The sequence below is a fragment of the Myotis davidii genome, unplaced genomic scaffold, assembly GCF_000327345.1.
Source record: "Myotis davidii unplaced genomic scaffold, ASM32734v1 scaffold935, whole genome shotgun sequence".
Lineage (NCBI taxonomy): Eukaryota > Metazoa > Chordata > Mammalia > Chiroptera > Vespertilionidae > Myotis > Myotis davidii.
The window spans coordinates 1,366,562-1,378,521 of NW_006286974.1; the positions used below are offsets into that span (position 1 = coordinate 1,366,562).

Sequence of the window (11,960 nt, forward strand, 5' to 3'; positions counted from 1 at the left end):
CACCAAGGCTGAGAGAGAATCCTACAATTAAGGAACAACTAACAGGCTTGTTCAGAGCTCAGGGAAAAGATGTATAAGGAGCTCCAGGTCTTGTGGGGGAGTCAGGTTTAAAAATGTAATCCACTGTGGCTAAGAGCTGAGATAAAATGATGAAAGACAGCCCAGCCCCAGTGGCTCAGGGGTTGAGAGTGGACCTATGAACCAGGAAGCCACAGTTTGATTCCCAGTAAGGGCACATGCCAGGGTTTTGGGCTCCATTCCCAGTTGGGGGTGTGCAGGAGGCAGCTGATCAATGATTCTCTCTCATCATCGATGTTTCTATCTCTCTCCCTCTTCTTCCTCTCTGAAATCAATACAAAATATTTTAGAAAAATGATGAATGTTGTGGGGAAACCAGAGGAAGGCTGGTCTTTGCTGGGAAAAATCAGGGAAAGGTTCCAGAAAGGCTGTGAGGACTGAGCTGGGGCTGGAAGCCAGAAAAACTAGGAAGAGATGAGGTGAGGAAACGGATATTTACACGGTTGGAACAGCATATAGAGGCACAGAGGCCAGGAGGGTAGAAGAGCATGAGAAGTGCAGGGAGCCAAGAGCATGTTGGAGGAGGAGAACTTGGCATGGAGTGGGCTCTAGTCTTTAATAAATGTCTGGGATAAGTTAGGGAGATAGAATGAATGGTTCAGTTGCAAATATGCCCAACAGTCTTGAGTATGTACTAGAGATTCAGTGAGTGGCGAACCACAGAAACCGAGTCCTCGGGGAGCTTATGGGCAAGGTGGTGTGGGTGGGAGCAAAGACAAACCCATGAAATGAAGTAACAAGCCACCAATATCGATGCCAATGTAGCCCACGCCGCTACCACAGGTGCCTGTTGAAAAGTCAAAAAGCAATGAGGCACTATCTTGATTTTCCCCACTGCCGACTTCCATTTAAGGAAATTGAGGGCAGAGAGAGGTAATTTCTTTTAACTTAACCAGGTTTAAAAAGAAAATATATTTAGCTCTTTCTGCCAACTATTGTAATAAGCGGTTTCCATATATGAACTTAATGCTCACATGAATTCCCAGGAGACGGTACTATTACAACTCCATTTTATAGGTGAAAAAACGGAGGCGCGGGGAGGTTAAGCAACTTTCCCAAGGTCAGGCAGCTAGTAAGTGGCAAAGGCCAAGCTGGGAGGACAGCCTGTAGCATCAACCGTGCTCTCTAGGCTGGATTCAGTCTCCGCGATCCCGGCTTCTCTTGCTTCTTTAAGCCTGGGCTTCTCCGCCCGTAAAAAGGAGGCGAGGGATCCAGCTGTCAGCCTCTGCCATGGGCAGGCGAGAGCACAGTTCCGGGGTCATCTCCACGGAGGGCAAGTCCGGGAGGCGGAGGCCCAGGGTCGCTCATTCTGGGCTAACGGCTCGTACTCCACCGCCCCGCTCCTCACCGGTTCCCATGACAACTCGGCTAGCTGCCAGCCAGGGGCGGACGGCATGCGTCACTTCCGGATCCGTTTACTTCCGGGTCCAGGCCCCAGCCCGGGTCGTGCCTTTCAGTCTCTACAGTGAAATTCCGCCGCTTCTGTGCCCGCTCTTCTGCCTTCCGCTCCTTCCTCCTTCGCCCGTGGGCATCGGCCTTTCCCGGCCCAGCGCGCAGCCGCGGCCCGGCCTCCCTTCGGACCCGCCTCCGAGGAACGTCATTTCCTGGCCGATTGTTTCCGGGTCGCCGCTGGCACCGGGGTACAGGTCTCAAGCCCCTGCAGCCGCCCGGAGCGGCGAGAACCCACCCGGCCCGGTCTGGCGGCGGCCGCGGCTCTTTCTCGCTTCCCTCGGCCGGGCGTCTTCGGGGGCAGTGGCGGGGTAAGTGCGGTGACCGCGACGGAAACAGCCTCTGGGGTTTTCCCAGGCGGAGGGAGCGTTCGTCTCGGCGTCCAGGGAGCGGGGTCCCCTCCCGCACGGCGGGAATGACGGGCGGGCCCGCCTTCTCCGCACCGCGGGGCCCAGCTTGTCTTCAGGATCCCTGCTTCCCCAGGGACTGCTCGGCAGACCCCTAGGACCAGACATGGGTGGCGCGGGGCAGTCAGGAGGAACACCCCCTCGTTGGCGTCTAACCGAGGAGGAGGACATCCCGGTTCCACCGTGAGGCCGTGACGGCGCAGTGGTCCTCAGCCCGATTTTTGGCGGCCGACCTGGGCTTGTACTCACTGTGTGACCTTGGACAAGTCACTGAGTCTTCTGAGCCTCAGTCACCTAATTAATTAGTTAAATGGGAGTGAGCTTGCCTGTTAGGACTGTACTGGGGATGAAATGAGCTAATGCTTGTGGAGCACCATCTCTGGCATACAGCAGGCGTCCCATAAATGGTAGCTGCTGTCAGTTCATTCACGGGCCCGTGGGGGAGGCCCCGAATTCGGGTCTAGGATTTTTTGTTGTTTGTTTTGTTTTGTTATCACTGACGTGGCCTTCCAAGGTTACCAGGCTGGGAATAGCCGCCGCCCGCTTCTGTCCCCTGCAGGGAGGGGACACTGCTTCCTCCAGAGCCCCTCGCAGAGGCAGCTGCCGCCGGGGAAGCCCGATGTCAGCACCGCCGGGGTTATTTTCAGAGGTTGGGGAGGCCTCTGTCTGTCTCTGATCTTCTCTGGAGTCTGGTTGGGGTGTGGGGACGCTCTGGCCTTTAACAGCCAGCGGAAGCTGTCTAGGATATGCCCCCAGAGCCTTGGACTTGGAAATGAGTGCAAAGGAGTGGGGTGAGGAGGTGACAGGGTTGAACTGCTCTGGCCTCGCCGCTGCTGGGAGGCCGAGGGGCGTCCAAGCCCGCGGAAGCTAGACCAGGGATCTGTAAACCTGAGGACTGGGGCAGTGCTGTGACCAAAATAGCTCCCGCTGTGCAGGGAGGGGGCGCCTTCCTATGCAGCTTGGGGAATGTTTCTGCTTGAATGGGCCAGCTGAGGAAAAGCCAAGCCAATGCTTTGCTTCCCAGAATCATTTCAGTTCCATTCAGTGGGGTTTTAAACAGATTAAGTTTTCCTTTGTGATGTTTAAAAAATAATAATTAAAAAGCCGCCGCCTCCTATCTAGCTCTTCATTGATTTGCTTTTTATAAGAGGTCCAGGTTATGCCCCTTTTGAAAAGCAAATCAGTGAAGTGCTGACCAACCCTTTTGGCTCTGAGCACCTGCCTGACTTTGTTAGGGATGTTCAGTGCCTATTTTTTTTTTTTTTTTCCGCCAGACTGGCACGCCTTGGCTTTCCAACTTGCTTGGGTTGCCTGGAGAAATTAACAGCTTCTGTCACTGTGCTGTCTGGTCTGCAACCACACTGTTTTTGCAGTGAGCGTGTTTTCAGTTCTTGCAGAGTGTTGGAAATAAATTGCTGGTTCTATGCTCAGAAAAGACACCTGCTATGACCAGCTATAATGCAGCCTGTATTCTCAGAAAATGTAATCAGGACGGATGATGTCAGCTGCTTCACCACGGGCCAGTCTCTGGCCAGCCTCTTCCCTTGGCCCTTAAGCTTACATCATAGAGCTTCCAGCCCCATTCTGTGTGGGAAGATGAGTTTTGCTACTACAGGAATTTTGGAACTCAACTCTGCTCTCCCTGCCATAGGGCCTTCTAGCTTAGCTGAGCCCTTTCAAGTAGAGCTGTCCAGCAGACCCAGCTGACAGCTTTGCTTAAACGCCGTGCAGCTGAGAGCTCGAGCCAGGATTTTGGCATCCGACGAAGGTTCAGATCTCAGATCCACTTCTTAGGGAGCCTTGTGACTCAGGACAAGTGACTTGGCTTCTCTGAGCCTCAGTTTCCCCTTTAATCTTGGGGCTGTCCTGTGGATTTCATTGAATTACATTGAGCTTCAGCAGAAGGCCCTTATATACTAATCACTTGGTGAATGGTATTAATTTTAACAATAAATAAGACAAATGGGAAAAAAGCACAGGCGCCAGGATTGGCCAGCTCAAATTCAAATTGCAGCTTTGATTTGAAGCTCTGTTGGGCAGATTATTTAGTGACTTGGTTTCCTCATAGCATTATTACATGGTTTAGACGGGATGATGGAGTTGAAGCAGAAAGCCCAATGCTTAGCACATAGGACCTCAATAATTGTTTCCTTCTCTCCTTTCCTTAATTATCTTTTAGCATTCATTTTCTTTCACTACCTAGGTTGGTACAAGATTCTCCTTAGATGGGTTCTCATCCTTGACTTTAGGATTTTGAACACCAACTAGGCTGTTTGGATCCCTTCTCCTTGCTTATTGTTTGCTAGCAACAAACAAGGGTGTGGATGTGGTGTGATTACAGAGCAGCAGACACAGAGCTTGAGGGTGGCTGACTTTGTAAAAAGAATAAAAATAAGAGCCCCAGCTGGTTTGGCTCAGTGGATAGAGCGTTGGCCTTCGGACTGAAGGGTCCCAGGCCCAGTTCTGGTCAAGGACATATGCCTGGGTTGCAGGTTCGATCTCCAGTGGGGGGTGTGCAAGAGGCAGCTGATCAATGATTCTCTCATCATTGATGTTTCTATCTCCCCTCTCCCTTCCTCTCTGAAATCAATAAAAATATTTAAAATAAATAAATAAAAATAAGAAATCATCTTCTAAGGCAGTGGTTCTCAACCTGTGGTTCGCGACCCCTTTGGGGGTCAAACAACCCTTTCACAGGGATCGCCTAAGACCATCGGAAAACACATCTATAATTACATATTGTTTTTGTGATTAATCACTATGCTTTAATTATGTTCAATTTGTAACAATGAAAATACATCCTGCATATCATATATTTACATTACGATTCATAACAGTAGCAAAATTACAGTTATGAAGTAGCAATGAAAATAATTTTATGGTTGGGGGTCACCCCAACATGCGGAACTGTATTAAAGGGTCTCGGCATTAGGAAGGTTGAGAACCACTGTTCTAAGGGCTCAAGGCTGACTTTTCTTGAATGAAAACTCACAGCAGTGTTTAGTAGGCTAGATGTCCCTCTGTTTAAACTGTTCTCAGGTACCAACAAGCAGTCCTTGGGGCTGGAGGCAGGATGGAAGCTTTCCTTGGATAAATAAGAAGTGATAAATGCTTGTGGGTTTCTATTAGCAAGGACAGTGATGTCTTCTCTCAGGTTGCAATACAATTTTGTTTTCCAAGAGAACATACATAGTTTGATACTGGACAGTAAAGTCTTTCAACTAGAATTGAGGGCAGGACTATGTCTTCTCAACTCTGTCCCTTATTGTTCCTACCACCTGGTATCCGCCCACACTGCCTCCAGCCCAGTGCCTGGCACGAGGTAGGTGCTTCGTAAATCCTTGATGAACTCAGGAATTGTGGGGTGATGGGAGCACCACAGGCTCCAAGTCAGAAGGTCAGGCTTGGAATCTTGGGTCCACCGTTTTCTAACCCTGAGCTACTTGGGACGTAGAGCACATCCTATCTCGGAGCCTCTTTTCCTCTCTCCAGCTGATCGCCAGGATTGTTGGGCGAGCTAAAGAAACTAAAGGGGTAGCATCATGATTGCTTACATCCTTTGCATCATTCATTTAACCTGTTTTATCAAACACTAAGTGCCAGGCCCTGTGTTAGGCAACATGGTGAACAAAACAGATGTGTGGTGCTTTGCCTTTGTGGAGTTTACTGGGTAGTGGGGGGAGACAAAGAGAGGAAGTTAGTAAATGAATAAATACGGTGATGATTTCAGATGGTGATTATCCCAGGATGAGTGGATAAAGAACTGGGAAGGTGGGAGTTACTGAGCTGGGTTGTCAGGGACGGCTGCTATTTGAGCTGAAGCCTGAAGGAGAGCACCAGCTATGGGAAGAGTCAGAGGAAGAAGATGCAAAAGGAACATGTGCCACGGTCCTGAGATAGAAAGGAGCTTGTTGTATTTGAGGAGCAGACAGGTCATGTGGGTAGAACTTGAGGGAAGGGAAAGACTGCCATGTAGAGCCTTTGACCTTGGTCAGGGGGTCAAATGCCATTTCCCACTGCTGGGAGCCTCCTTCACTCAGACAGCAGGTATTTCTAAAGCACATGCCCTGCTCCCTGCATGCATGGTGTTGTGATCAGGAAAGGCAGGACAGGTGAGTGTGAAAATGCATATCCTGTGAGATTTGTCCCACTCTGATCTTACCTTCCTGAGAAAGCTTGGCATCTTGGGGGGTATAGCACCTTCAGACACAGGAATGGCTGCTTGTCTGTCAAGGACTTCTTTTAAGCCAGCATACTGATTGCATACAATCCTCCCACCAACTCTGGACTCTGGGTACTATTATCAACCCCTTTTTTCAGATGAGATAACTGAAGCCCAGAGAGGTTGAGTAATTTGCCAAAGTAACCTAGAAAAGCAGACCCAGGATTCACACCCAGGAAGCCTTGCTTCGGAATCTGTTTGTCACCCCTGTGCCATATTGCCTGCCCCTGGCCCTGGCAATATCCTTCAATAAATCCAATTTGCTCCCAGCATTGTGGCATGAAGAATATTGCTGGATCTGTAAATGTGCTACTAACGGGTGGCCAAGCAGACAGCAAGAGCATATAAATTGTGTGTATCTCAGCTCAGAACATTCTATCCTCTCCCAGCAGAACTGTAAACTGCTCTTAAGGTAAAGGGGAATGCGGGTGATCACAGGCAGATATAAGCACTCTCCAGGGGCCAGCAGCCAGCGTGGTCTCTTTTTAAAATTGCAAATAGGATCATGTCCCACTTCCCATTGCTTTGAACTCTTCAGGCAGGTGCTTCACATGGCTCTTGGAATAAATATAAAATTCTTAACGTGCCTTTTGAGGCCTTAGGGAATGGGATGCTGCATTTGCCTGTAGCTTCATCTCCCCTTCTCTCACTGCTGCAGCCGCACTGTAGGCGTCCTTCTGTTCATAGCCAAGCTCTTTCCTTCCTGCCTCAGGAAAGCAGGGTGTGGTGTTACAGGCATGGACTTTGGAACCAGACTGCCAGGTCTCTCATCTCAGATCTGTTTCTGAATAGTTTTGTAACTTTCAACAAGTTTCTTAGTGTCTCTAAGTCTTGGTTTTTACATCTGTAAGATGGGGATAACAGTAGTATCTATCTCTGAGGGTTGTTTGAGAAGACAGAATGTGTTAGTACAGGTAGGTCCCTGGCACACAGTAAGCACTGATAGTGTTAGCTCAGGGCCTTTCTCCCTTCCGACACCTCTGCTGTGACACCCTCCGTCCACCTCTTTGCCTGGCACACTCCTCATCTTTTGTGTCTGTCACGGCCTCAGGAGGATTTTTTTAACACTACTCCTCCCACAAAACCAGGTTATGTGCCCCTAGTACTTTTCATTTGTGAGCTCACCTGGGAGCACGTGTAGTACGTGTTCAGTAAATGTGCTGAATCAATGAGCAAAATGGGGCCCAGGACTGGTGGTGCCCACTGTACCTTCGGCCAGTTCTGTGTTTTGTTTTGCCACAGCTGATATGTGGACCATTGCAAGGGATGACCTGCTTCTCGTTCTTCCCCTTCCAGAACACTCCGCTGGTCCAGGTGGGCAACATGTTAGTGCTTCTAGCCATGTCCCTGCCTCTAATCCAGAGGCCATGGAGGAGATAAGGTAGCCCCTCATCCCTGGATCTGATGGGGAAGCCCAGTTCAATGGATACAAAATATAAGGATGACTTATTTCGGAAGTATGTGCAGTTCCATGAGGGCAAAGTGGACGCCACCCCCAGCAAGCAGCGGCCTGGCAATGATGAGTACCTGCGGGTGGCAGCCTCGACCTTGCTCAGTCTGCACAAGGTGGATCCCTTTTATCGATTCCGGCTGATCCAGTTCTATGAGGTGGTGGAGAGCTCCTTGCGTGCGCTGAGCTCCTCCAGCCTGCGGGCTTTGCACTGCGCCTTCAGTGTGCTGGAAACGGTGGGTGTCAACCTCTTTCTCTACCCATGGAAGAAGGAATTCAGAAGCATTAAGGTAAGGTCTAAGGTAGGGCCCTCCACACTGGTCTCCCTTCTGCTTTCTGGTCCCTTCCAGTCCGTCTTGCGAGGGCTTGTGCCAGTTTGATCACATTTATCCTCTGCTTGCAGACTCTCCCGTGTTTCCCAACGCCTTTGAGATAACAACCAGAATTACCCCTATGGCTTCTCACCTTGCCTGTCTGTTAAATGTCATCTCTTAACTGGGTCCCCACCTCTGGCAGCTCACCTCTGCTGCTGGGAGGTTAGAAAGGCAGGCAGCACCCAGGTTGTGTGGAACCTGGAGGCCCAGGGCAGAGGGCCTGGATTTGTCCTAAGGGGATTGAAAAGTAAGGCGGTGCCATGATTAGTTTACATTTGAAGAGAATCCTCTGGGTGGTGTATGGGCAGTAGACTGTATGGGCAAGAGTGGGGCAGGGAGACCAGTTAGGAGGCTGCTGTAGAGGACCAGTAGTAACCGAGGAGTGAGGAGGAGGAATCGGAGAGAATTCTGAATCATTCTGAAGGCAGTGATGGCTCAGGAGGGTTTTCACTAAGTCAGGATCTTAAGTCTGACATAGAGGGTGGGGCAAGAGTAGGTTTACAGTTTGTGAGGACGTGAAACACAAGTTTTTTCTGGTATTATTATTTATTATTTTCCACATGAACAATTTAAAACCCACTTTTGCTCCACCTGTATTGTTCAGACCTTTTAGAAATGCCAGAAAGGAATATTCTCATTGCTCATCTGGCCCTGCTTCTGATCCTCATTCCTCACCGAGTTTGCCCTGCTCCTTACAGGGAGTAGTGTTGTGGTGCCGAGTAGAAAGCTAATTGAAAGCTTTGTCCCCTGTGCTTAAGATAGGAGTGGTGCACCATTTCCCTCACACCAGGGCACTGAGCTGTTGGTAAGCATTAGCCTCTGCCTCCTGTAGTGAGAAGCTATTGGGATCACTCCCTTCCCTTCTGTGGTTTCCTGCTTCCAGTTCAGACTAGGATGTGCTGCGCTTTGAGGCAGTCTCCCTTGTGTGTCAGAGAGAAAGTCCCTCCTCTTTGTCCCCCTTCCTTCCAGACCTACACGGGCCCCTTCGTTTATTATGTCAAGTCCACGTTACTGGAAGAGGACATCCAAACCATCCTGAATTACATGGGCTACGTGCCTGAGTTGGGGACTGTGTACAAGCTCACAGAATTGGTGGAGACCCTGCAGGTGAAGATGGTCTCCTTTGAACTCTTTCTGGCCAAGGTGGAGTGTGAGCAGATGTTGGAAATCCACTCCCAAGTCAAGGACAAAGGCTACTCTGAGCTGGATGTGGTAAATGAGCGCAAGAGCAGTGCAGAGGATGTGCGGGGCTGCTCCAACGCCCTGCGGCGGCGGGCTGAGGCCCGGGAGCACCTGCCTGCTCCAGTGGCTCGAGTGGCACTCCAGAAGTCGGCCAGCGAGCGGGGGGCCAAGGACTACTACAAGCCGCGTGTGACCAAACTCTCGAGGTCAGTGGATGCCTACGACAGCTACTGGGAGAGTCAGAGCCGGAAGCCGCCCCTGAAGACCTCGTTGAGCCTGCGGAAGGAGCCTATAGCGGCAGAGGTAGGGGATGACCTCAAGGATGAGATCATCCGCCCATCCCCCTCACTCCTGACCATGTCCAGCTCCCCCCATGGCAGTCCTGATGACCTTCCACCCTCCTCCCCCAGCAATGGCCTTGGCCTGCTGCGTGGCACGTACTTCTCTGCTCAGGATGACGTGGATCTCTACACAGACTCAGAACCTAGGGCTGCGTACCGGAGGCAGGATGCCCTGCGACCAGATGTGTGGCTGGTCAGAAATGATGCCCACCCTCTCTACCATAAGCACTCGCCCCCCACCAAAGAGTCCGCCCTATCCAAGTGCCAAAACTGCGGCCTGTCCTGTAGCTCCTCCCTCTGCCAGCGCTGTGGCAGCCTGCTCCCCGGCCCCCCAGCCTCCAAGCCCAGCATCTTCCCCAGCAAGTCCTCTGCCCACGACAGCCTGGCCCATGGGTCATCTCTGAGGGAGAAGTATGCGGGCCAGACTCAGCTGGTGCACCCCCACTCAAAATCCAAGTCCTCTACCACAGCCACCTCCCGCTGTGGCTTCTGTAATCGCCCAGGTGCCACCAACACCTGCACTCAATGTTCAAAAGTTTCCTGTGATGCCTGCCTCAGCGCCTACCATTATGACCCCTGCTGCAAAAAGAGTGAGCTGCACAAGTTCATGCCTAACAACCAGCTGAACTACAAGTCCACCCAGTTCTCCCATCTCGTGTATAGATAAACTGGGCCTTGCTCCTCCCTGCTACAAGGGCTACACCACTGATCTTTCTGGTTTCATGGGGAAGATGTGTTCATACATTGATCTGGGAAGCAGAGAACCGCACTTGACCATGTAGGTGCCGGGGATATGGGTCAGCTGCACCATGTAGGAGTTCACTTAGTGACTGACATATTTCAGCTGATGGCTGCTTTGTCGCCTGACAAGGGAGAGGGTGGCACTTCCATTTAGATTCATTTTTCTAATCTCTTTATCGCCCCCCCCTTTTTTTTTAAAAAAAGAGGATTTCTATCCCAGGGACTCTTGCCACATCTACCCTTCCCACCACAAAGCCAACTTGGACTAGGAAGGGCCCTCCAGGTCACTTCCTGGAATGGTGAGCTAGAGGCCTGTTGGCTTGTGAAATGAGCCCTCCTGCCACACTGGGCCTCTTCCAATGGCTCATCCCCTTTGCCACTCCCTCCCCAAATACAGTATTAGCTGAATGTCATCCTGTGGCCACCACAACTCAGTTCAGCCCATGGCGTTTGTGAACTTTGCTCCAACATATTGAAGTGTGGACCTTCAACAGCAGGACTGACTCCCCCTTTCTGTTGTTTGCACATGCCCCTCTTACTGTACTGTAAATAGGTAATTTTGGAAGTTTATTTTTAAATAAATAATCAACTTGCTGTGCGTTTCAAAGTGGTTAAAATATTATGTAGCTATTTATAAAAATGCCCGGGTTCTTTAGTCTTCCAAGGGAGTGTCTCATGCCCTTCTGTGATGTGTCCTCCACTCACTGCAGTGAAGGTAGAGCAGAGTGTGGGGGCAGATGAGGCACAGAGACAGTATCCCCGAGTCGTCAGTGGAGAACCACTGTCTTCCCTACAATTAATCTCTATACACCTACCTCCAGTGTGCACTTCGGGGGTTAGGGCGGGCCAGGAGGTCGGTGTACCTGCAGACTGATAACCTAGTGACGAGTCAGGAACCTCACCTGCGGATCTACAGCCTGGTCTTTGCCACTTGCCGAGTGTGAACCTTGCACTCCAAACTTCTTCAGTCTTGCTTCAGAAGGAAACTCATTTGGGATTCCCATCACCCCTCCATCTCAGTCCTCTTCTCTTCATCTGTTTCCAGGACTCTGCAACATTTGCGATCTTTTTGCACTAAAAGTGGGCAGGCATTGGCGTGCACCCATCATACAGGTGTCTCTGGAGATTCTCAGCTGAGCCTAAGCACTTCCAAAACCGAAGGCCCCTTCAACTCCTCATGTGAATCACTGACCCCTGGATGTTCCTTTTGGGGTGCAGAGCAGGAGTGGGGCAAGAGTTTGAAAATAAAACTGGTTCCTTGTGAAATAATAATATATTCTAGCCATAAATGTTTGTGATGTACAGAATGTTATAGGAATTTACATTCAGTGGGTTTTCTGGTGGAAGGAGGTATTCAGCTCTTGAACAAATTTAAATCTGGCTGAATCCTGAGGCCACTGTGAATTTGCTGGTGTTCTTCCAACTCAGTTGAGTGATTTTAAGGTTTTTCAAATCTTCTATGGCTTTTTTATATCTCTAGTAGATCAGATGTAGATATTCAATGTGTATGTAAACCTGAATTTCAACCAACTTTATTACTAAGACCACCCCTTTCTGGGGCATTCATCTTTGACGTTCTTCCTTTCCACATTTCAGAAGTGTTCATGCCTATCCCCCTCCTGAGAGCTCTAGTTTTCCATTTCCAGATCACTCCAGCACTACAGTAACTTAGCCAGCCGTGATGCCACGTAACTTATGCAGTGGACAAAAGCAGGA

General features: G+C 50.2%; 1 protein-coding gene across 1 annotated transcript; it reads left to right on the plus strand.

Moving 5' to 3' along the window:
- The first annotated feature begins 1,117 nt into the window (after nt 1–1,117).
- Nucleotides 1,118–10,838, plus strand: SPATA2 (spermatogenesis associated 2). Its single transcript, XM_006758796.2, has 3 exons — nt 1,118–1,838; nt 7,453–7,896; nt 8,950–10,838. Exons 2-3 carry the CDS (start codon nt 7,561–7,563, stop codon nt 10,168–10,170), a joined length of 1,557 nt encoding a protein of 518 aa, XP_006758859.1. The 5' UTR covers nt 1,118–1,838; nt 7,453–7,560; the 3' UTR covers nt 10,171–10,838.
- The last annotated feature ends 1,122 nt before the right edge of the window (nt 10,839–11,960 follow it).

Bases quoted from the DNA above. Each gene is read 5' to 3' on its own strand.
- SPATA2 (XM_006758796.2), top strand. From the start codon at position 7,561: ATGGGGAAGCCCAGTTCAATGGATACAAAATATAAGGATGACTTATTT. The intron at 7,897-8,949 runs GTAAGGTCTAAG...CCTTCCTTCCAG, and splicing joins AGGAATTCAGAAGCATTAAG to ACCTACACGGGCCCCTTCGT.